Source organism: Lipophrys pholis (genome assembly GCF_963383615.2).
Source record: "Lipophrys pholis genome assembly, chromosome: 13".
NCBI lineage: Eukaryota > Metazoa > Chordata > Actinopteri > Blenniiformes > Blenniidae > Lipophrys > Lipophrys pholis.
The window spans coordinates 20597278-20623804 of NC_137632.1; the positions used below are offsets into that span (position 1 = coordinate 20597278).

Below are 26527 nucleotides of genomic sequence, written 5' to 3' on the forward strand. Positions count from 1 at the left end.
AAAGAACAGCAAGAAATGATTATTTTCAAACAAAAATGCAATGCTTGGGGGAAAAAAAAAAGAACATGCATATGAATGTCTTTAAAGTCTTCTAAGAAAGAGCAATTTATTTGAAGGGAAGAAATGTCCATGAGTGAAATGAAAGTAATAGTAACGAGGAATAATAAAAAGCAAGTAAAAATAAGTGAGATTTCAAATAACAAGGTGGCGAACATTTAATTGAATGTATCCACACATCAAATGGATTTTTTTCGCAATGTAATACAACGCCACACTTATCCTTGAGCACTGCTCCAGCAAAACGTTTTTTCGTTTACATTAACTGGTTCTGAAATGTGATCCAACTGACATCTAAGTCACAATTATCGACAAACAAAGTGTTTAACCAAATACCACACAAATAATGGGAATATATAATGTCATTACTGAGAACATGTATTAAACATGTAGTGCTGGTGGGAAAAAGAATTAAGCTTCTTAAGGAACGGCAGGATGAAGTCAGGAGCTATCAAATGTGGAGTCCTGTCAATCTAATGAGATCTAAAAAGAAACTAAACTTAAACCTATTGACTGCGCTATTCACAAGAAACATCTGCTGATGTGCACCATGCCTCAGCAGAACCGCAAACCCTTAAGAATTAAAGTGAAGAACTGCTGAAGTGCCTGAAGCTGGAAGAACATAAAAAGAACTATAACAAAGACTTCAGATATTCAGCAGCAGCACACAGACCAGTTGTCCCCAAATAGAGACACTTTAGAAGAGTGACTACTCTCAATATAAGTCACCAAAGTCAAGCACCAAAGGTACAATGTGGGAGACTCAATTCAGCAAACGGGAAATAGAGTAACAGCTGACGATTTGAAGGAATCACTCATTTTAGAGATCAAAACAGGTAAAGTGTCCATGGAAGGATGAAACTGGCCTGAAAGTCGAACTACATACCAACATAAAGAAATAAACATGGCAATTGTGAAGTATGGTGGAAGGAGCATCATCATCAGACCCTTTGAAAACTTGAATCATTGACAGGGCAACAGGGAATCCTACACAGGGTGGCTGTCAACCAGCTGAACCTCACTCGAAGTTGGGTGACGCAACTGGGCAATGACACCAACAACAAACCTACGACCAAACGGCTTCAAAACAGAAACCCTCCACTTGAATCTAAGGTAACCCTTAGTTTTCCACCGGCATGATGGAAGTTCAATAAAGACATTGAGTACTTCGCCGATACTTGCGATTTAGTCTTGCCTTCGAAAAGTGTAAACATCCCTTCGATGTGTGCATTGTGTTAGAATGTCTGTGAGACAATACAACAGGCAACACTTCACTAAAGTAACATGCTGGCAGTATAAAAGTATATTGTTTTGGCTTTTTTATTTTTATTTTTTTCATTATTCGCTTCATATCTGACCAGCCCCATGACCCCTGGTGGTACGAAACGGTTGGTTGACATATGGATGTAATGAACACAGAATGCAGACTGATGGCTGTGTGCATACCCATATTCATATCTAACTTGGAGCTTAAATATATAACCTAATACTTTATCTGGTATCCAGCCACCACATTCAAATGGTCAATCATAAAAAAAAAAAAGATTAAAAAGAATTAGGAGTTCAATTTGAAGAATAAAAAAAAAAAAAAAAAAAAAAAAGAAGACTTCCTTCTTCTCAGCCTGCCTGAGTTATGAAAAGGTGCAAAATACCTCAAAACCTCTGCTCCGCTGATAAACTTTCTACCCGAGGTAGAAAGTTTCAGCTGCTCCAGTCCAGAAAAGTTAGCTCATCTACTCTGGCCTCTAATAAAGTGACATGTTGACAAGAGAACCAGAACCAGTGATGCAAGGCAGTTATCATCAAGCTACGACACCTCGTTTCTCAACCCGACTGCAAAAAGGGGTTTAAAAAAGACCTCATGATCCAACTCTTTGAATTCAACTCAAATTAACAGCAGCAAAAGAAGAGATCATTCATGAAACAAATCTTTTTTATGTGCAAATGCCTCCATATACAGATTATAGACTTGCAGCCAAAAGGCTATAGACATACTTAGCTGCCAACTTGATTCATCTCTTCCGGTTAAATGTCTTTTCTGGCGTCTCTGTTCAGGAAAGTACCATTAGCGTCAAGTGCAGGGAACTTCCCACAATAACTGATAATAACACAATAAAGCAATGTAATAAAAATATAAGCTATTCATAAAAGCAGCTTCACCACTTCTGAAAAATTATAACATTAAAATGAGAGTAGAGTGTATCTACCAAATGAATGTTGTGTCCTCCTTAAAAATATTTGTAGATTGACTCATCTTCCCTCCTCTGGATATCAATTACATATTTTTACATGGTCATTTCCAGCAAAGATGGAACACTAAATCAAGTGTGCTATGTGCCCTCACTCCCTCGTCCGGAAAGTCCTATACTGATTTCCAACTCTTCCTCAATGAGTCGAACAGTTTGGATCCCTGCTCATTCCTCACCTAGATCTGGGCCCAATACGGTTTGAAAACTTACAACTACTACTGACCCACTTAATGTCCTGTTCCCACGACAACGTTTCAAGTGAAAACGCATCGTTTTAGCATTTCCGTTTCAGAATGGTATTGCATTTACACGTCGACGTTTTGAAAACGATGTACATTTACACAGAAATGGGAAGAAACAGTGACCGTGACGTTGTAATGTAGGATCACTAGTGAATGCTGTGTGTTTTTGTAATGAAGCCACATGCATGCATGCAGAAAATGATACACTATAAACATTAACAATGGCAAGTAGACGGACATTTGTATATAATCACAATTATTACAATACATTTGGATCAATGGTAAATATAGCTGTGCCAACCTGTGTCGTAATGTCATTGATTTTATTACTGCTTCATTAATATATTCGTTAGTCAACACTTTCCTTTATTCAAAATAATTTTCCTTACTTGAAACTTTACACACACACATGTGCACCTTATTTGTATTATCTTTTTGTACACTTTTTTTCAACCATTACTTATGCATGTCACATTTTTCCTTTTAATAAAGACACAAAAGAAATATAACCGCTATACATTTTCCAAATTAAGTCATCAACCGTTCTCAGTCAAAACTGATTAACCACTTAATCATACTAAGAAACACCACTGCAAACAGAGGTGTGTGTGGGTGTGGGTGTAAACACTGGGTGAAAAGCAAGAAAACACAGATAAAAAGATCCACAGAGAGGACAAACTGGCACAGGGAGATAAAGCATGAGCAACAAGTACAAATACAGGAGGGACAAAGGGCGAGGTAGGCAGGGGAATACACAGCTGCACAAAGGAGGACACACAACTGGACTTTTCAGACCGAGCCACGGGAGATAATTGGACTACTCACCACCATGTTATAGGCTTCAGGGACATCTATTTCAAATTGAAACCTCCCGCTTTGGTAGTAACCCTCATCTGGAAGAGAAAAGGAGGGATTACGGTCACGTACTTCAGTCAATCAGCATGCAGCAAATTTTCAAGGTTCACAAATGCGTCAGCGTCACTTCTGAAATTCAAACTGAACGAGAAATACTTACAGAGATATGTTAACGGAGGAAAAGCAAAGTAAACGTTATGACATTTGCGTCAAACAATGTCAGATCTGTGCATGATTGCGTTGCTTTCGCTAGAGAACTAAACTACCACATGTTCAGAGGTTTTTCTTTTCGACTGATCACAGAATAATAGACATGTTTTAACCAAGCGAGCTCTAAAAGGGACTTATCACAATCACACTGTAAAACTCAAGGAAAATCAACCTAAATTTTGAAAATCAGGATAAAATGTATGGAGCTGTGCTGTTAGTATGTTCAAATATTATTCAAAAGCAGAACTCGCCCCATGTGCTTTGAGGCGATTTGATCTTCTTTTATTTTTAAGATACAGAAATAATTTTTTTTTTTTTTTTTTTAAAAAGCGTTACCAGGTGACTGATGAAACATTTCAGCTTGGCAGTCTGGACGACACATACCAACCGTCTCTCTTTCGTCCCACATGTCACTTTCAGAGACAACTAAAGGCTACTTCGGAATGAATGGGCTCCTCAAGTGGAGCCTTTAATTAGCTGGATGACATTTAACGTAACTGCCGTCGTCTCATGAGCCAAGGAGAGGCATGAGACTCGACAGAGCCGGTGCAGCAGGTTCACAGATTTAAAACTAAAGCCTCGCGGTGATTTTAATCCTTGGGCCTCATTTACACAACAACGTTTGAAAAACGCGGAACTTTCGTTGTGTTTTTGGGGGTCCGTTTAGAAAACGATGGCGCCCAGAGCGAATAAAAAAGCAATTTCTTGAAAGCGGCTCCCAAGGTGGAATTTTTTTTCCGAAAACACTATAACTCCGTCTCCATGTAGATAGAGGAAAACGCGGCTACTGCACATGCACGTCATGGAAGTTCAATTTAATTAGACCACATAAACAGCCTTCTGTGTACTATAAATGGGATGCGAGTATAAATTGAGCAGGATGGAGATACAAGACAAATACACATTAAGTTTAACCTTTAAAGTCAGGAAATTGTCATTGTCATTGTATGATTGCTGTGCAGCTTCTTTTTTTTTTTTCCCCGACGATTCAAAAGAAAAATGCACCTCTTGTTGGAAACAATTATGACACTCTGTTTGGAGCAAAGGACAATCTTGCAAGGAAAAAACTAAACAAACAACTATCCTGTTTCGGTTCATTTCATATTTCCCTTGAAGAAGGCAGAACCGGGCTGAGTGATGCACAGAGAGCGTCACTCGAGAGACGAAAGATAATTGATGTTTCTGATTATTCCAAAGACGCATGCAGAAACACAAGCATGATGTGGAAGCCCAACACACAAAAAAAAAAAAATGCTGTAATTAAAAGATGAGCTGATGAAGGGCATATTTTCCATCTTCGGCGATGAGTTGCCTACTTCTGAACAACAGGGTACATTCTGACCTACTGCTCTGTGTAATTCTGATGGACTGGCGACGCAAACGAACCAAACACGGGGCGTGAGAGACCGAGAGAAATGGATTTCATGACTTTGGTTTTGACAGTCGGTTTGATAATGTTGCTACAACAAACATATCATTTGTTGCATTTCAGACAAAGAGCAAAATGACATGCTGGGTGGAATTCAGAGGAGTAAAAAATGTTTTAAAAGCAGCATTGGTGAAAGAGCGTTAAAGTGATTTTTTCCCCCCTTGTATACAAATATTGAATTGATAAAGTATTTGGGTTCACTTGACATTGAAAGCTGAAATATGGCTCAATCTAGTCAGAATGTTGGTGGAGGTGTAAAATAAAACAACCAGAGAGCTTCAATCCAGGTTGCTGAAGTGTGTGTGTGTGTGTGTGTGTGTGTGTGTGTGTGTGTGTGTGTGTGTGTGTGTGTGTGTGTGTGTGTGTGTGTGTGTGTGTGTGTGTGAGAAACACACATCGTTGTGACGTTGCTTGAGGCTCTGCACAGACCTCAGTGCAGAACTGAACTTCTCATGACCGCACAGCCTCCGCGGCCTCCTTTTGGTTATCTGGCAACAAAAAAAATTAACTGGCAGCTTTCCGAAAAGTGCTCGTCACTATTCCCATAATTGATCTTTTGTTCATCATGTTGATCTGAGTAAATAGCCTCAAAGCAAGTTACAGAAAGCAGCGCCATCATTTCAAATCATTATAATGTGCTTTTAAAGACCACAATATGCATGTAATCGCAGACTAAACACATGCAAAAAGAAACGGTATAAAGCAGAGTGGAAGATATGATAGCGGCAGTGGATCCTACGTATTTTAACAGCTATATTAACCTCATGCTGTCGTGCACTTTCTAACCATGACCGCTAACTAACCCTAAAATGCCTCAGACTTGCAAACCAATTCAAGCATAGTTTGCCGATTAAAGCATTCACGTAAACATAACTTTTGATTTTTTCTTTCCCCCTCCAGAATTTTACTTCAACCTTCAACTGGATAAACACACGCCTCCAATCAGGCCAGAGAGCGAGTCCTCATTCACATTCAAGATCGTTCTCATGCTCACAGGAGCTTGAGCTTTTTCTCTGAATGAGTATATATATGGGGCGCAACAGCAAACTGACACACAAGGCCTCGTTTAGACGTGAGACTTTTCTGAAATCGAGGCATTTTCTATTGGAACACTGTCGTGTAAGCAGCACCTGAGTTTGGAAAGATTTAGTTTTGCGACGGTTTATAAATTCAAAAGACCGTCAAAAATGCCAATCTAGAATTTTAATTGGAGAAAAGCACGTAGCTCTTTTTAAAGTACCAAAAAATTAAAGAGAAGACACGCCAAAAATACTGACACACAAGACTTTTTTGCTTGGAAAAACATCCTTTTTTTTTTTTTTTTTTTTTTTTTTTAAATAACCGGTCTCTTTACCATCTTGAAACCTGCACCAGCACTGAGCAATCCAAACTTGAACACATTTCATTACATATTTCCGACATATATTCAGTAAGTTTCACATTGTTTAACTTCATTTTGACTGATAATTGACAGCAGTTTGTACCTCTTCTGAATCTCGTACTTAACATACACATTTTTTTAAAGCAGTTTTCATTGGATGGAACTATAACACTCAACAAATAGTTTGAGATAATCTAGAATCAGACAAATGAAGGTTGAAGCAGCACTGCGTCTAACCTGCCAAGAAAACAACAAATGATGCTTTTTGAAGAAAGTGAAGATAAACAAAGCCATTCACAGACTGAAGAAGCTATTATTTGAGAAACTATTATCTTTGTGAGGCTGTTTTATTGTTGATATTGTGAGTGAAAATTCAGTTGGAGCCATTTTCTTGAAGCATCGCCTAAAACTTAAAGAGTTATTCAGAACATTATCTCTTTTTTTCCACTATTTGTCCTGTAAGACTTGAAAAGAGCTATTATTTTTGATGCATTCAGATTTTCATTATAGAGGAGGAATTCAATTCATCATCATTTGAATTAAGAGATTTGTTTATACCAGAACAGGTTTATGCAACACAATGAGGTTAACACATAATTATGATGAATATCAAAGATAGAACTTTCTTTCCTCCCCTCAATATTAGCTTCAATCCCTATAACTCCTCTCCAGTAAACAACCAATGGCTTGCAGATGCCCTATAAAGTTTTAAAACTATATTGAACTAGTGTCAATCAGATGTGGAGATATGCCTCATGAAACATGTAAAATAAAAAGAGAACATGACATAACAAAAAGGGGGAGAAGAAGCATAGTGGTTGTAAAGGAGTGCTTACGTAAGCCTTGAGCGAGAAATTCTCCAACATAACAAGTCAGGATGGGCTTTGTCTCACACTGGTTTGGGGTATTACAGATATTAGACAGCCTGCATCCTGAGGCTAGTTCCCTTTGCATTTTTCCTGCCTGACCAATAAAGTTCCCCTCAGCGCAAACCCAAGTTTATTTGTAGAGACCATCCATCCACGTTATGAAACGCAAACTGACACGGAAGCAAGAAAAACAGGAAAATGCATAATTGGCTTTTTACATTACACCGCTGGATGGGACGCTTTCTGCTTCCACTAACTTTAAACAGAAATCTCGCCTTAAGGTGTGCGAGTCACGTTGACGAGCAGAGCAGACACCTTGAGAAGGCGACCGACTAAACACCCAGAAGTTGTGAGAATCAGTGAGAGACAAAGAGAGAGAAAGGTGGGGAGTGTGTGACAGAGTTTAGTGGTCGGTGTTTGCGGTGAGGTGCACGGGTGGGAGGGTGGTTACACTGACGGAGACAGACGTTTTGAATAATTGAACAAGTCTTCCTCTGAGAAGTCAATCTCCAGATCAGCGCCTCTTAAAAAGAACCAGCAAACACGTCCTCTAATTGCCGATCGCTCCTTTTCCCCGCAGTTATTGCCGCGTCAAGCTTTTGTTGCGAGCAAACCCGAAGTTAAAGTGCGTCAATGACTCACAAAGGGACCGACATGCACACAAGGATACACGCTCACGAATTCTAAAGAACTTGTGACTCATTAAAATATAAACTGAATCTGTGGTGGCGGCAGTGATAGGCGTGACGCAATGCAGAAGCCTATGGAGTGAGTTTGGAAAGAGTTTTTGGGGACATTTCACTGCATTTTGCACCAGTAAGTTTCATTAAAATTGCCTTCATGTTGAGATTGTGGTCAATTTTGCTTGCAATTGTCTGGTTTTGGGGAAACTAGAGTAATCCAATCACTTCCATTCCTAATAATTACTTGGTGACAACTATTTTAAAACCATTTCAAACGATTACCTTTACAATTTCTATGAATTCATATTCTATTAATATTGCATTCAAATAATCATATCAATATAGAACATAAAGGGTTATGAGAAAAAGCCTAATAGCGTGATTAAAATTAAAAAAAATTTCTTAAACAATGCCTGGACATATACACTTGACAAACCCATTTCCTGAGTCAACTTTGACCCAGTGTGTACTCGCAGCTTCTCAGCCTTGGGGCCGATTAATAATAGGATTATTATACTATTACACGATTTATATAATCTGGTGAAACAACTAGTTTGTTTTGTGCTTGTCTGATTATCTGGGAGCTTTTTCAGCCCCATTGAGCTTCGATGCAGCAATATTTCTGTGTCTGAAGAACGGCTCAGACGTCACTTAACTGCACTCGACTGATTAAATGTTTGAAAACAGTCAAGATGCAATTTTCATAGATAAATACCAAAAGAAATCTGCAGAATTTTTTAACAGTGAAATTGTCTGCTATTTCTACATGACTCTCCATCTTTATTCCTCATACATACAGTTAATGGCTTGTATCCTCCTCATATTGTATTGCACATGGGCTGGAAATGAGGGATGGGAGAAGGTGACATTGTGCTTAAGAGACGAGAAAGTTGGTATATGACAAATAGGAAGTGAGAGGTAAGGCAGCCTCCAGAGACGCTGGTCATTCCACACCGTTGTGTTTAGGTTGTACAATGTTCGACAGGAAGCCCACTTAGTTGAGGACACTGCTGAGTGGGCAGAATGGGTTTGGGGGACTAATGATGGTGCAGCAGTAATGTGGAGGTACAGGAAGACATGAGTGCCATTGTGAGGGAATACTTCAGGACAGATGGAACTGGAAGGAAAACGGCAAACAGGTCTCAGAAAATACCCCCCAAAAAACCCTGTGTGATCAGTTATATAGATTCAAGCTGTACCGTGACAGCCGAGAACACAAAATGGCATTAACTGAAAGTCATTTTATTATTACATGTTATCACATGATAATCTCACTTGTTCTCTTACCAGGAGACACCGCCAGCTGAAAATGATGCAGCTTATCCTCATCTGGGAAATTGGCTTTGCATGTACCTGCACACAGACAGAGGTGGGTGGAGGGGAGAGGGGGACAGACAGAGAGACAGTTCATTAGCTGTTAAGGAGTCAGAGGTTAAATCCAGAAGGCAGGCGCATGAAGGGCCGCCATTACATTTTTATCACTGTGGCAAATAAAGGCATTCAAATCAATAGCATATTGTATTTTCATTAAATCCTTCCAAAGCCACAGTAAGTTCAGTGCATCTGCACTGACTGCAGGATTTACGGCTTGCCCTCAGGAGTCCCTGTGGCACCATATTCCCCCCTGGTGTTTGTGGGCCGGTACTGCATCTCAACTGCTCCACCATGGGTAATCAAGTTTGCAAACTAACTGCTCAGTGCAGCTGCAGTTTTTTTTTTTTTTAAACCTCCATTTAATGTCTAATGAGTGTGTATGTACTCCATGAGTTAAATGTTTCTAAGAAGGAACGCACAGCGACAGACTGATATTCTAAAAAATACAAGCTAGTCTCTCCCTCCTGCAGCCCAAAGGCATTTTAATGATCCAACAGAGTGCTGTAATGTTACCTTATCCCCTGCTGTGCAATTACACCCACTTATTTTTAACTTTGGAAAAATGCCTTGTTTTAGTATTATATGCAGGGTGCATTTTGTGATGAAAGTACAGTATAAGGGGAGAGGGAGGTCATATACAAAACTAGTAAATAATTTAATCAAAATGTCTCATTTGAATACAAAACTGCAGAAGTTTACAGAAAGTTATAGCATCTACATTGTAGTCAACAGCAGTCACTCACAAACAAATCAGATTTGTTGCTTTAGGGGTACGTTGTTACAATAATCATCATACATTTCATTTTGAAAACACCAGATGTCCAGAATCCAACCTAAATGTACTTCTTAGTGTGAAGGTGGAGGTGTGTGGTGTGTGCGTTTAAGAGTTAACCATGTGGAATTGATCCTAAGGTGAGAGTTGACAGCTGTGCTTTACTTTGATAATAAAGAGCTACATTTGATGTTAAAGAAGCTTTGGAAGATAAATCAAATACCTCCTGCCGTAGAAACAATTGATGAGAAAGTGGGACGCCCTCAGATTATATATAAATATTTGGATATATAATTTTTGCAGTTTCTATCTATTTTTATCAACTGTGATCGATTTGCTTTTTAATGAAGAGTAATGTCTGTTTTTAGTCCGTATGGAGCGTGAAGTGATGCTGCTGTAACACTGCAGTTCCCAATGGCTCAAACACCATAAATCACAAGATTGAATCACCTAAAGGGGAAAGTGTTTCTAGATTCTCAAAAATAAATACAGACCACGAGAACATAACTTCAACACATGCATCATAAGAAACATTTACAGTTGAAATAATGTTTTTATAAATCAAGCCACCATCTTCAGGTTTAGCCCTTGTAGTCCCTCTTAATCCTAGTTTCCCTGCAGTAACTCACAAACACCTTGCATTCATGGGCTTATCTGCCTTTATTTTACCTCTTATTCCTCTATCCATTATTTTGTACATAGTGGAAAGACATTTCCCCATGACGGCCAAATCTCTGTGTATATGAAGATAAGGGGGTGGAATGAAAAGTGCTGCTTTAGGGGCTACAACAACAATGCAGCAACATTTCTGTGGGATACTATTAGAAAAAGTAAAAAAGTTCAAAATAATCCCATACACACAGACTCACGGTGTTCTTATGGTGTTTTGACAACACCACTGTTCAATTACAATATATAGGCACTGATCCCACTTCCTCCCCTTTTCCGGGGGCTCTGTTTCCGGTCTGCCAACAATAAAACTAATCCATCCATGACATAAGGCCGGCCGAGATCCAAGTCACATTTTAATAAAGCACAGTGCCGAAGCCTCGGGAAATTCAAATCGAATAGTTTGGACTTCTTTCTATTGTTTTCAGAGAAGGAGCACGGGTTAGATGGATCACTCGGTTGAAACACATTATCCAGCGATGACTGATGTGCATTTGCAAGAAACCATTAGGTTAAGGACTCACGAGTCAGTGGAATGAAAGAAAGCTTCAATCTGAGTGGGGAGGAAACAGATGGGCTGCCAAACTCAAAACTTTTTGAAAGTCAAAGATTACTGAACCTGGGAAGGCGCAAGGTTTCCCAGCGTCATTATACAGTTTTTAAGCAACAGTTCTAATTTATTTCTTAACGTATAAAGGGCAGACAGAGAAATCCAGCAGGTGTGTATCGCCAAAACAAGGTAGCTCCTGCTCTTCATTTCGTCGCCTCCTCTTGGTTTAAGTAAAGCAAAGCTTGTTTGTCTGACTGCAGCATTGAAGCCCCGTTGAATTTTTTGTTACCGTCGTAGGAACCCTGTACAATAGGAAGTGGAACTTTCCCCCAAAAGGTAATGAGCCCAGTTCCAGGCTGCAAGATCGCAGCTTTATTACTGATTAAATAAGACAAAATAACAATTAGGCTTTGTTATGCATAATCTGTTAGCTCCAGTGAACAGCAGTTTCTATAAATCTATAAAAGTGCATATAAAATACATTATTACCCATTAATCTGCCGATTTTCTTGTAATCTGAATTTTTAATAATTGGCGGGGCGGTAACCGTCCGATCTTCCACTTACATTTATGAATCGTGACATTTACGGATTGTAATTTCCCCGAACGAGTTGCGCCTTTTGTTGAACATGTATGAGACTGAAGTGGAAGCCCACTAATGAGCTCTGTTTCTTCCCAGTTGACACGTTGTGAGCCTGATCCGACACCCTCTCTGGTGGTCCTCAGCTGTGAGAGCAAACTCTATCAGACCACAAACAAAAACAAGCGCACGGAACTAACCGCACGGCTGACGGAGAGCGAGCCGACGTGCGGCGGCGGGATGGAAGTCCTCTCGTGAAAGCGTGCACTTCAATAGTGGCAGGCGGAAAGGAGGGTCTGTTTGATCGAATTCCTCCCAAGGCCGGAACCATAACAAACAAACACTACAGCTTTTCAGGCCCACAAGCACAACCAGCTTATGACTCAGTGCGGGCTTAGGAAGTCGACATTGGCGAGGTCGGGCTGGGCAATCTGGCTAAAAGATATCAAATACATCATGTTTCGACATTATCGAAGCTTTATTTTTATAATGGACACATATAAATCCCCGTTGGGAACAGTACTTTCTACGTAAGTGATGCATCAAGACTCTTGTAAAAGTACTGATTTAATTCATTCAAGTAAAAAAAAAAAAAAAGGGGGCGGTTGAAATACACCTAAGTTCAGAAGTTAAAAGAATACAATAATAAAAATATAACTTGCTGATTTCTCATTAGTCAGTGACGATGAAGATACTTTCACAATTATTGTTTATAAAACATACTGTTATAAGAACAGAGTTTACAGTAAAATATATTATCATATGTGATGAAGATGATGAAATAAACTGTGACAAGTAAGACAAGTTAGGCAAAACAAAACATCGCTCATCTTAAACACCTGGAGATTTTCACCTCAGGTTTCAAAGGAATAGCTTTTATTGTGAAACAGAGGAAGCGAGAACTTTTTGCTGGCGGTGTTTAGCCTTTACAAGTGACCAGCATGTAATTGATGTACTATAAACAGACAGTGAACAATCACAAATCTACAGTTTCAATTATGATCAAAAATGATTAAAGTCTGAGGCACGTCTGAGTTTGATCTTTCACTGCTTCCAATCTGTTTCGCCTGCCGAGAATTTAAGAACCGGGAGGACACGAGAAGAATTTATAGCATATTGAGTCCGTTATTCAGCCGTCAAACTTTCAGTCGTATTGACTGGAGGAAGACATACAGCTGTGTGTGTGTGTGTGTGTGTGTGTGTGTGTGTGTGTGTGTGTGTGTGTGTGTGTGTGTGTGTGTGTGTGTGTGTGTGTGTGTGTGAGTGTGTGTGTGTGTGTGTGAGACTTACTGGGGAGATTGGCTTCAAGTTCTGCAACTTCTGTGGAGAAGAAACAAGAACAAAGAGTGAGAGATGAAAACAGGAAACAAAACAACAATTTACAAGGTTTTTTTGGTTGTTGTTTTTTTTTTTATAAACGAACCCGTTCCTCTGTATTAAACGGTCTTGTGTAATGTGCATCTGGTAAAAAAAAAAAAAAGTATTGTCCTGAGTGACTGGTGCAGTGGGATGGAAGGAGGACAAAAAAAAAAAAAAAAAAAGAGTGAATCTAAGAGGACAACAGTTAAAGAAAGGAGGCTGGGTTTGTTTTGCTGGCGCTGCCTCTGGGAGAAGTCTCGCTGCATTTTTAAAAGCTCCCGGGTTGTGTTCCGTTTCCACATCGCTGACACACATTCCTCTGATGATTTGAGTTTAACACCTTTTTTCCTGCCTGGAGAGTTTCTCTGTTTTTTGTTTTGGGTTTTTTCCACAGAATTCTCCATTATCATTTATATGAGCATTCTTTCGAGATCTGCAGAGACTCCTAATTAGGGATGTTAAGGATACTCGCACGGATCTATTTTCATCCTCTGGTCTACGCAGTGGTCAGTGTAAGAGGTCGGCTACTTTGCAGTTGTTTTGTATTTTAGCAGGACACAGCCCAAGCTTTACCCCCCCCCCAGAGAGATTGCAGCATTTTTTACATGGTCACTTTGTCGGAGTGATTGAATTCTTTTTGAATTGCCCCGTTTACATGTACATGAGGTCGAGTAACCAGGTCGACTTTTCACTTTAATATCATCGGATTTAGTCAGTGCATGAATGTGAACACATTATTTTGTTCGCGAAGTTGAACAAGTGTGCAATGTACATGGACTCAGCTCATCTGACAGCTATTCTATCATTCTAGTCAGACAAAAGTGTTGATATGTCTTTTTAATTGGATCAGCACGTATTGAGCTTCCTTGTGATATATGCAACCGCTGGTAGCGTCCTTATAAATGTACGTAAAGTGAAGCTATATTTTCACAATTATATTGTTAATGACCGTTTGGATTGTGTCTGAAACAACCATTTAAACTTCTCCAGTGAAGCCGGTAGGAGTTAATACAAGGCATTGCAACCACTGCACACTTATGGTTTATTATGGTCAAATTTATTTTACACACTTAATTTAAAATCACATCTAGATCATGAAAGCCTCAATGAAATAAAAAATATTGCTTGATACTTCACTTACATCACTATTATGATTTTTTTCCTCAGAAATTCCCCACAGCATGAGGATGATGAATATCTGGACGATACTTCAAAGCTTGCTGCTGCGAAAATGACTCGACTATATGACGTTGTAAAATCAAACGGTCAAATCCTGCACTTTACTAACATTGACATATGAATTCTTAAGTTCTTAATTAAGAGGAACAAATACAGGAACGAGCATGAACAATAGAGCACAGAATATATTCAGTTTTTGCAATAAACAACTCTAAAGCCCAGCTAAAATTCCAGGACTTCCCACCTTCTCTCCTTGATGTACATTTATATAAATCAACTGACGTTAACATTTCATCTACCAGTTCAAATTCGATGAAGAGTTCTTCATTGTGAAAATGACCATTATAATTATTACCATAATTCTTCATTAAGACTTTTATAATGAGATGGTTTTTTTTTAACTAAAAGTAATTATAAGACCTCATTAGAGAGCTGGTTTCTTTTTCCTCAAGCACTCTGGATATCATGTTAATCAAACATCAGTGTGTGCACATCGATATCAAGCCTGTCCTCTTTCATGGAGGTGAAATGAGTTGCTGATCTCCACTCCATTCAGCTTTTGGTTTGAAGATAACGACGATTAGACGAAGAATAGTTGAATCTCGTCAAATAAATGCGTGTCCACTTCCTTTCTGCTTAGTTGTTGCAAAACATTTGGTGGAATCATTCCATGAGGGGACACACAGGTGGTGCAGTGAATGAATCAGTGGGTCATGGGTCATATTCCCAATATAAATAAGATTTTGGCAAAGGGATACGCGGACGTTGAAATCGCTCCTGTTTACAGTCCGACGGCAAGATCTTGTCAGCTCGTCCTGTCAGCCTGAGGTAAATCTTCACAAGTATGACACGACTGAAAATGAGATCCGAGCCGCACCCGACACCTCCAGTGCAGAAAGTGAAGCTGTGACACGAGTCTGGCAAATCAGCGCCGCAGCTCAAATAGATTACATGCACTATACATCACTCGCTTCATGCCTCCGCTCGCACACGTGCTCATTATTGGGCAATAATCAGGATGCCCCAGGGAGCCGTTTAGTGCAGGTGTCGAAAAGAAGGTGGACCTGTAGTGGAAAGAAAAGGGTCTCTTGTGTGCCAAAACATTAAAGAGCACACAGCAGCTCACCAGGTCTGCTCTCGTCTAAAGATTACTTATTGTGGTTTTCTTTCACATGTGAAAGTCTGTTTTAGAAACAACCTCGGGCACAGGCAAGTTGCAGACCACTGCTATATTGTATATGGACGTGAAAGGCCTGTTTGGTGTCGGATTAAAAATAAATAAATAAATAATACCCGGTAATATAGGGCTTCACCAGTGGCAGCCTTTATTAAGCACAATGTGGAGCGTCACCAAAGCAACAGTGACAAACTAATGATACTGTTAATTATTCCTCACTGGTGGCGCCGGGGTGGGCATTTTGCACAAGCAAAGACGAAAACCCACAGTTAACTGAGACTCTGTGTTATAGCACCTCACGTTAGTTCTCTTTGGTTTTCTTTTTTAACTTGCAGCTAATCACTACAGTCTGATGTGTCAGTCATGCATTATTAAGAATGTATACGTTACTCAGGTTGTTTTTTTTTTTTTAAACCAAAAAAAAAAAATCATTTTAAGAAAGAAGATCTTCAGAACTAAAATAAGTAAATCATGTTCTGACGTGCATAGAAAGTAACTCAGGTTGAGTCTGGCAGTCGGAATCATCATCTTATACAGAGACGTTTACTGTAGTGACCATTAGGGATGCACAATATCGGATTTGTGGCGACATCCGTTATGTCAATACTTATAAAAAAATAAATCTGTTTATCAACAGGTAGTGATGTTGTGCCGATATCATTGTGCATCAATAGTTGCCATAATTCAAATAAAAAGGTGCTCATTTATGATATATGTATAGAGAATACACAGAATGCACCAATAGTGATACAAAGTCTGTAATCATGTTCTTCAAAAACTAGGCAGTGAGACTGGTTTCACTATATGAAAATAGTGTATAAAGCATAATGTATAAAGTCTGAGGGGAAAAACTACTTCTATCTTTGTGTCAGTAGTTATTTTTTCCAATCAAAAAAAAAAAAAGTGGTATTTTTAAAAGAAAGAACTACGACGGGCAAAGGGAACTCGGGTACCTTTGGTAAGGAGGCGGTCTCTGATGGAGACCCTGTGGGTGGAGTCTGAGGCTCCGGAGGCACGACCCGTCTTTCCTCCGTCGTCCTTCTTCAGCTTACTGGCCAGTGTAAGCATGGCTACGCCGCAGTGATATGCCTCAGTCCGCCCCACACCGAGCTGCGCTGCGCTGCACCGCTGCTCAAACTCCTGCCAATCACACACACCACAGGGAGCACGTTTCTCAGCGTCATCGTTATAGGGCACCAGAGAAAACTAACACTTTAATTCCATCTTTTAGAACTGCTTTCTCCAAGATGCTGACGCTTTCCGGCACTTTCAATTCACCCGACAGGCACGTCTCTACTTTTGGAGGAACCTGGCACACCCAGAGAAAGCCCACCCGTGCACACAATGGAAAAAGATCCAAACCGAACACAGAAAAGGAGGTGAAGCCCAAAATTGAACTGGAAAATGATCTCACTCTGAGCCAAGAGTTCAAACCACTTCACCACGGTGCGGCTGCACATAATGCAGTAGGGAAATAAATAAGTCGATATACTCCTATTAGTGATCAGCTCAAATAAGTAAAGCATTCCCCATAAAGAATTCCCAGAGGACATCAGTGTTATAGAAGATGAAAGGATCTCTTTTGAGGGCTACCACATGAAGAATTATTGGGGGGAAAAAAATCTGCGTGTGTATTAAATATTACTACAGTTAAACTTTAATGGCGCACATAAATAAGAGAGAGTAGACTTCAATGGGTTAAAGAGAATATTAATGATGATCAAGCCAGCTCCTAATTAACCTTTTGAAGCAATAAACTGAGGACTGTGCCACAGTTCAATAAGAGTAAAATGATAAAGAGTTTGACCCTGATATGTGCCATTTGCAATAAGAGATGCTTCTGTAGAGACACACAACACACTGCGGCTCAACCGACCGCAACTACAAATTAACTGCGGTTATCTCAATGACGATATGAATTGACTAGAAAGATCAAATGTAAATATCTGCCTGCAGTAAGCATAACCCAAGGTGCTGTGAATTTTTGTCATTTTCAAAAGTCATTTCCAGCAGACAAAGCAAGAAAAAGACTGGATGTTTGTTAACCATGACTTAGTTCATGGGGAAGTTTATCGCGACCTTTAGAAGTACAGTAGAACGTAGAATATTTTCTGAGTGAATGGCAAGAAAACACAGTTCAGCTTTAGAAAATACTCATATGATTCATTAAGTACAAATCGTAGGTAACCATACAAACGGAATAATGAATGTTAGTTTAAATTCCCATCAAAAGGAACAGTTGAAGGAAATTTCAGACTTTGAGTCATACAGTGTAAATTGCCTATCTAATCCTATATGTTTTTAATTGATTCTGATAACTGGAAGTAAACAGATGATTGTAACAAACAAATCTAACAAAATTACATCCACTTAAAAAATGCGGTTATTGAAAACCCTCGTCTTTTAAAAAAACTCAGCGAATCATCCGATTTGATCTGGAGGACGTGTGCGCATCTGCAGTGACGTAAAACTCAACCTTCCTGTTATTTTCAAAACATCTTGTCTAGTTGGCCATGACGTCGCCCACATCCTTGGTGTTGGCTCTAGCGGTGTCGACAGTTTTCTCCGTTTCACTCCACGCGGGGCCTTCCATAAACTTTCCACTGCAGCACATCGTGCTTGTTGTCATTTGTTCATATTTTGACAAATTGACCTCCGTTTGAACGCAAATACAGATGTAAAAGGACAAAAATAACTCAGATTAACAGGGTCATACACATCCACAAGGAGTATCAGCGTCTCGAGGAGAAACTTATCTGATCAACCATGCTTGCATGAATAATGCGATAACTCCACATTCAGATAATGAGCAGCTAAGTTAATGTGCATGTAAATGGGCTCACTCTAAAGAAAAAGTATTTGTCTGTTGAGTCTATCAAACCTTTACTGGATCAATTTCAGAGCAATTTCTTTCTGAAGCTGGAATTCTGTCTTAAAACTATGAAGTTAAATAAAATAGGCTTGTTTCTCCCGAAAACTCAGCAAGCTACAAAATAACAGTAGAAGATCAAAGTGCGAATCCAAATGAGTGAAATGCATAGATATGAATGAAATTAATTAAGTGTTGCTAATGAAAGCATTGGTATATATCTTGATCTGGCAACCAATTTTCCCTGTTTCAGGGGTTTTCATTTCAAGGCTCAGTATGTATCAGTAGAACACAAAACAAGCGTTAACGTTTCAGGTTGCAGGCTGCATGAATGCACCAAAAGCCTGACGAACTCAGAAATGGTCAGAATGTGTAGAAACATGCGGTGCAAGTGGAAGCGGAGCATTGTGTATTCTACCTCACGACAAACTACACAATCCCCACTTTTCCTTTTCCAGCACAACAGCCCCTGTTCATAGTACTTACAGCACAAGGTTTGGCTGAGTCAAAAGACCCTTACTGCTTTTAATGAGTATGTCATGCGTGACAGAGCTCTGAATGTTTCACTGTGGTACAGAATCATGGACACTGGAGCAGTGTTGCAGCCTTTCAGGGAGTTGTTGTCTGACTGATCAGGATGAGCTCATGCAGGCATAGGAGGGGAAGCAGCGAGTGGAGGTATCAGTTGTCGGAGGGGAGATTTCAAATGTGTGTCACTAAGCCCACCTGCCTCTGCTGTCACTCACCAGCCACAGACTATCTGGAGGTAAGCCGAACAGCAGTTGGGGTCACAGTTGCGGCCGTCGGAGCAGACATGTTAAAAAAAACCACAGGACCACAGAAAAATCGGCTGTTTACCAAGTCGCCCTGGCTCTACCATGGTGCACGAGGCGACACAAGGCAAATTTATTGATAGAGCACCGTTCAGATGCAAGGAAATTCACAGTGCTTTATAAGAAGATAAATTCGAATACATTTTTATAAAGAAGACTGTAAAAAAACAAAGGAAACATTGTTTATTTGAAAGCCAGACCAAATAATATCGTTTTTAGTGTTGATTTAAAAGAAGTGAATGTGTCAGCAGTCCTCAGGTGTTCAGGAAGTCTGTTCTACAGGTGAGGATCGTAGGAACTAAAAGCTGCCCCACCTTGTTTCTACCGACTCTGGGAACACTTAGTAAACCTCTTCCTGAGGACCTCGGGGGTCTGGATGTTTCATATTGTACAAGAGAATCTGAGATGTATTTGTATAAACCTTAATTACATTGAGTTACTTCAGCTAATCAGCCACATCCAAAAAGCACAAGCGACACAAATCCTTGTAAGTTTTAATAACACTCACACAGAAAGCAACAGAGAGGCTAAAATGACCAAACGTCCTGCAAAACTGAATTCATGAACGCTGCAGCAACTTTTGGAAGTCACCGCCTGGACCCGGTGCTGCTAACACTGCTAATCACGGCTAGCTGGACGCCTCGTCTCGGGCTACAGACACTCTCAGTCCAGAGGATTTCTACTAAATAAACATCTCTCCTTCGAATCCTGGCTGGTTGCTGGCAGAGTGTGTGATCCTGGGTGTGTGTGAGCCAGCTGGAGGCTGTGTGTGTGTGTGCCGTGTGAGCGCCTCTCGTTACCTGCTGTCTCAGAGCTAGCAATCCCTGCTACACCATCATCAGCCGCCGCCTCCTCTGTTGCAAGGCGCCGTGTGAACCTCCGGACAACGGCTGGAGCGACGTCCGGCTCTCGGTGCCCGCAGAAACCGGGAGTTGCAGGCTCGGAGACGGATAAAAGTTGTTTTGGGGAATCAGCTGTCAGAACTTCACTCCGGCGATATCGGCAGCGGAAAAGAGGAGAATGCCGGTCCTTATTGTTGTCCGGGTAGACATGGCAGCAGATAAATAGTTCCGCTTAATATTACATGCTGTAAATATGTTAAATGCGTACAGACATACATGATCAATTATTAAAAGCTAGACAAAATAAATCCTGCATAAAAAGAAAATTTTAATATCCCATTATACACAGTTTTTGATTCAATCCAGTCTGAGAGAATGTCATGCAAGAACTCGACTTTTAGTGAATTTTATTACTGTAATATAATTTTATACTGCATGTCCCAATGTCTCATTATCCCAATAATGAGAGAGTAAATACAGTCTTTTGAACTCAACATGAAATTTTTGGTGCAGTTACAACATTCTTCCATCCATCTTCTATCCTATTTTTATCCTGTGCAGGGTCATGGAACTGTGGGCAATGGCAGGGCACCCAGGTACCCAGTCCATCTCAGGATAATCACACATTCACACTTGGGGGTAATTTAGAATCAATAATTGACCTTACATGCATGTTTTTAAACCTTGGGAGGAAATCTGAGTATCAGTACTGTACCTTGAGGATACTTACGCAGACACTGGAAGAACATGTAAACTCCACACATAAAGAACATTTGAACCCTTGGCAGTCTTGTTGTGAGTCAAGACCGCAAACCACTGTTGATGGGTGCTTTTCCTTTGAAAGAGTCATTATATGCCAGTGATTCCCGACCAGGTGGGCTGAGCCTTATGGGAGGCACCAAAGATTTATTAAGGCTCACAAAGCCTTGTCGATTCTGTGGAGTACAAAACCATTAAAAAAAAAAAATTTTTTAAGTCTAATACATGAGTCTGTATTTAATTTTGTGTGTCACGAAACTACTAAGCATACATTAAAGTGTGTAATTTATTCTAAAAAGGAAAATTAAAAGTATCTCTAATCTACACAAATGTAAGCTCGTAAAGTAAGCAGCAGGAGACAAAGTGGCAGCAGGTCAGGCTAAAGAGAAAGATGAATCAGTCCAAAATAAATTTAAAAAAAACAGTGTGCCAAGAAGGTTATATACAATAAGGCTTTATCCAAGCAATTGACAAAATTAGAACAGAATGCTTCTTTTGCGGTGTTCAACTGGTGAAGGAAAGTGCATGCAAGCAGAAGCAGCACCAGTCCACCAAACACCCCAAGTTGGTGTGTAAATCCAAAGATTGTACAGGCTGTGGTGAGGTGGGGTCACTTAAATTTACAATGAGAAAAATTTGGATCACTTAAAAAAAAACGTTGGGAACCACTGAGCTAAGCAATCGGTGCACCTGTAAAATTGCATAAATATATTGATCAGATTCATTTGTAACACTAATTCGATTATAAGTTGTAATGAAGTTTTAAAGCTCTTTTTGCTTGTTTAAATTGCTTTGTCAACTCTTTGTCCTTTCATTTCCTTTGCTGAAATAAGGAGTATGCTTGCAAAATGAAATAATACAACTCTCTGTTTGACAGTATATCCTCTGTATGTCTGACTCATTTTTCTGAAATGAACCCAATTTACTCCCCATAAATAATGAAAAACATTCACCCTGCCCATCTTTATAAACCCAAGAATATCCTGGGAACATAACCATGAAGAAGAACATGCTTTTGACTGACTCGTCTGGCCAAATGAAGGCTTTAAAACGGATGAGCCCATTAATCTTGGAGCAAGCGACTATTTTGCATTTCATCTACATCTGTTTAGACAGCTGGTGGCCATCGGGCTCTTTGGGATGCTCATGCACTAAAAGAATTTGCCTCTTTGACAGCGCAGTCCTCGTGCACTCATGATGCATACTCCGCTTCACTTTTGTTATTCAGCGGATGTCAACTGGAGACAAAATGGACATTTGGGTTTATTTATACAAGTGCTGTAACTACGGTAGTTGTTAGAGAAATAACAAAAAAAAATAAAGTTTTGACAACCTGAGTGGTAAAAGGCAGGGATTACATTACCATGTGCACAATGAAATAATACAAATCAGTAAATAATAAAAAAGAAAAGGAACCAGCAATGAACTGCATCTATCCATCTTCTTTACTGCTTTATCCAATTGGGTTCTGTAACTGACTCTGCAAAGAAAGGCCCCCAAGTCTTGACTTGAACTGGGAATCATTCACTGTGAGGCATGAAGAAGATACTTCTCCGAAATCAACAATTAAAAGTTTCCACCTTCTCTTTCAATGACCTGAGGAGAAGTTCCAGTGCAGAAAATATGAACGCATGAACTTTGAAATGAAATATTACTGTCACTTCTGGATGTTTTAGCTCAACCACAGAGTAAAGCCTTTGTGTGTGTGTGTGTGTGTGTGTGTGTGTGTGTGTGTGTGTGTGTGTGTGTGTGTGTGTGTGTGTGTGTGTGTGTGTTTGTGTGTGTCAATTTGTCGTGCTTTTCCTCCCAAGGGGCACAATTAACTATCAGAAGATGCCCTCTTGAGGGATTTCAGATTTGTGTTTATCGTTTTATAAACCTTGGAAAATTAAATGTTTAATTACTCTCTGTCAACTTTGATGTTTGAAGCCTAGCAGCGGCTGCCTGCGTATCGAAGGTAAAAAGATAAGAACTGTCGACAGCTTCTGTGTTGCGGAGAAGCCGAGTTTCTGTCGTCTTGAAGGTATCGAGTACATCTATGCATTTTCATGTTCATCTCCTCTCTACGTCAACACTGTCTGTCAGCTAATATACGTATATGAAAACTCTTTGTATCTAGCTGACATCTATATTTGTTAATATACAAAACGAATTAGCTATTATTATGTGAAATTGATCCGTTCTGAAAAGTAGGTTACAATTTCTTAAGAGTGGGACATAGAGGCACTTGGTGAAGCCACATGACAAAACTTAGAAAAGCCTCAAGCAGGCAGAGTGTTTATAATTTATTGATGCATTCATATCAGACCTGAACATTGTTGTTCTTCATAATGTACAAGGTCAATAAGAAAATAAAGAATCCCATAAAAATTTGTTCCCATGATCACAATGTTTTGCTCTTATTTTAAAGCATTCGTCACTGTATGGTTTAGTGTGATTTTATCACTCTCCATTGCACTGGCTATCAGAGCTCACAATCACAAATAAATAAAAAATAAAAAGATTGCTGCAGAGCATGGCAGCCACAAAAATCATCCAAATATTCTACATGCACAACACCTTTAGGGTAGAATCTGAATAGATAACCCACAGTTACACTGGGAAATGGATTCAGACGGCAGGTTCGAATGCCTTGGCTTCAGCATTTCATTTCAGTTCATTCCATTTGGCCAACAGTCAGCTGATGGGTCACTGAGTTCATCAGGTTCACAGAACTCAATTCAGCTCAAATCTACAAGCTGAAGGAGAGCAACCTGACAGTGACAAACTAAGCAAATGTGGAATAAAAATATTTTTTTGTGTTTGAGCTGCAACACTGGTCAGGCTTAAGAGGATGCATTCTGACACACAGCAGAATCTGCTCCACAAACACTATGGTCTCTGCCACAGTGCATCCTGTTACACAAGTCCTGCTGCTTTATAAAGACAACCACATGGCAAGAGCCTTTTCCTGACACATAAGACTGATAAGACCGGAACAGCCACCTCATCACTCTCCCCACGACTGCCCTCAGAGGGACAGCTCTAATAAGCTTAGATCAGAGATTAAGGAGAGTGATGGGGCATATCCCACCGCTTCAATTCAGTTATTTCACTAGTTTGGGGCTCCACAACCTTTATGACCAAAAGAGCAGTTGTTTGTGATCTGAAATAAAGAAAAACCTCAAAAAAATAAAATTAGATTAAATTTGCTTTACATACTAAAAATGTACCTTGCATTCATGATGTTTCATAGTTATATTTTAGATATATGTTTTATTCGAATTTGTATTCAATTTATTATTTATTTATTTATTTTGTCTTTTGTAGCTCATTTTGACATTTTCCTGTACAATTATTCCAGATTTAGCTCTTAAGGCCACTTTAGCCATTTCCCTTCTTTTGCTGCATTTAGCCAGACCATTTGTGAAAGCATCATGTGGTATTAACATAAAAAAATAAATAAAATGAAAACAAAATGTTGTGAAAGTTTCAGAGAGCCACTACAGAGGGGCTGAAGAGCCATGCATGGCTCCAGAACCACAGGCTGAAGACACCTGCATTAGTTGTTGAAAATGATGTGATATGGAGAAAGAACATGTGTTATTATAGTTCCTCACAGTTAAGTATATCAAAATATTGTGCATTATTTTTGTGTGCTGCAGTTGGGCCGAGCGCTGTATGATCATTGTATTCAGATGAAGTTATTCAAAGGAAGATCCTCTATAATCTGGATTAAAGCTGTTAGTTAGCAGTAGATAGTAACACTTTCAGGTAAAAATGAAAGCTAAAATTCAACTCTGTGATCCGTGTCATTACGTAAACATGGCCAAAACATTCACTAACTGTTACTGTTAGTCTGCAACCAGTGACTACTACATCACTATCAAAAGTAATAGCATCATCATGACATGTTACATTATAATGCATTGTTCTCATAACATCACTCATTCTTCAGAGAACAACATTTTTTACTTGATGTATTTGATTTGATTTATTTATTTTTGTATTTCCTTGTATTAACCAGTCTTTCACTACTAGTTACCACAAGTATATTGAAGTCACTTCTGCTGGTCAGTTCAGATCAGACTGTGACTGCAGTTGCACTGACAGTGGACCCGCCAGCTCCGCTCTTAATCATGCAGAAACAAAATTCTCCTCCACCCGGGGCTTTTCTCTCCTTGCTGGACCAGATGACCCCGATGTGAGCTTGGTGTCAACTCAGTTTGAAGGAAAAAGTTTCTCACAAGAAGATGACTCATGCTTAAGTCACATAATCCCCTTGATGAGTACAATCTTTATACACAACGGAAAGTGGCACAGGTTTGTTTTTAAAGCATAGTTAGATGAATGACTCTCAACATTTACTCAACGTGAGAAGAAAATGGGAATTATGTTGTCATGTTGGGATCGAATTATCATGCATGTGCACTTATACAGAACTGGGTGGCAATACTTTTATCATGTGGTCCTCAGGCATGAAGAACACGGCTGTGTAATGTGCAGTGTGTGCAAAGAAGAAGTTCATATCTGCCCGAAGCTTTTAGCACCAGCAGACCTCCAAATTGAGTCATAAGAGGAATGTCAGTTTATTTTTCCTCACTTGTTGTTCAAAAGTAGCTTTGTATATATATTGAGTTCACGACTTTGCAAAAGATTCAAACCTCTCTTGTCTATACGTATCTTTATATTGCTGCTTCCGCTGGAATAAATTCCTTCTTGTTTGTCAGGACAAATTTAATCCAATGCTTATGATTAGTTCTAATAACACTGGAGTGAATGCATGTATAGTGACAGTCATCTGTCCGGGGTTCATTATGTCACAAAATGATCAAAAATCGAACATACTATCATCTAAAAATCTAAAACGTATTACATAGTTTTAACTTTTGTATTTTTGCTTGATGAGCCTGTAACTACGTGGTAATGATATACATACCAGTGTCTCTCCATCGTTTTTAAACAGTTTTAGCACAGATGGATATTTGATTCAGGGCCCATCCCAATACCTATGGCCTACGGGTCATTTTCCAAAGACGAATCAGTTTTTAGTGTCATATTTAACAATAGGATAATTGTAATTCTGAACAAGATAAGTTAACGTCACTCTAAATCACTATTTTATTGGCTTTAAATAAGTGCATGCAGCTTAAGGTAGAGATCAAAGTTGCAGATTCCTGTCATACTAGACTAAACTTTCCTTAACTAACTGCCTTTCTTTTGTATTCAGATCCTCTCTGGATAATTTCACTCACCTTCCATGTTTGATGGTTTACTGGCTGAATCTGCTGTAACTGAGTGAGACTGAATCCCTCCACAGTCTTCATCCTCCCATCCTGGTGGCAATTAGCACTGACACCACTGTTCACATCACATTCTGGCACAAACTCAATCCGATCCGATGTAATGTGTCGCAGAAACACTCAATTCAGCTCTATGTGGAGATTGCACATTCTGCCTGAGCCTGCATGGGTTTTCTCAAGTACACTGGCTTCCAAACACACATACAGTAGGTGTGTGTGTGTGTGCATATGTGTGATTGTGTGTCTCTCTGGGCTGTGCAGACTTAGCACACAGACTGATTCTATTTTACACAGGCTTTAAACTTGT

At 39.5% G+C, this 26527-nt stretch overlaps 1 protein-coding gene across 1 annotated transcript in view; it reads right to left on the minus strand.

Annotated features, from left to right (window-relative positions):
- The window catches only part of ube2f (ubiquitin-conjugating enzyme E2F (putative)), a 44913-nt gene extending 24524 nt beyond the window's left edge, over positions 1-20389 (minus strand). The window contains exons 1-5 of the mRNA XM_080479076.1: positions 20138-20389; positions 16589-16775; positions 13211-13240; positions 9263-9328; positions 3374-3441 (exon numbers count right to left, since the gene is read on the minus strand). Of these exons, the coding sequence (XP_080335202.1) occupies positions 3374-3441; positions 9263-9328; positions 13211-13240; positions 16589-16703 (279 nt within the window). The 5' untranslated portion in view covers positions 16704-16775; positions 20138-20389. The remainder of the gene's footprint in view (positions 1-3373; positions 3442-9262; positions 9329-13210; positions 13241-16588; positions 16776-20137) is intronic.
- Positions 20390-26527: the final 6138 nt, after the last annotated feature.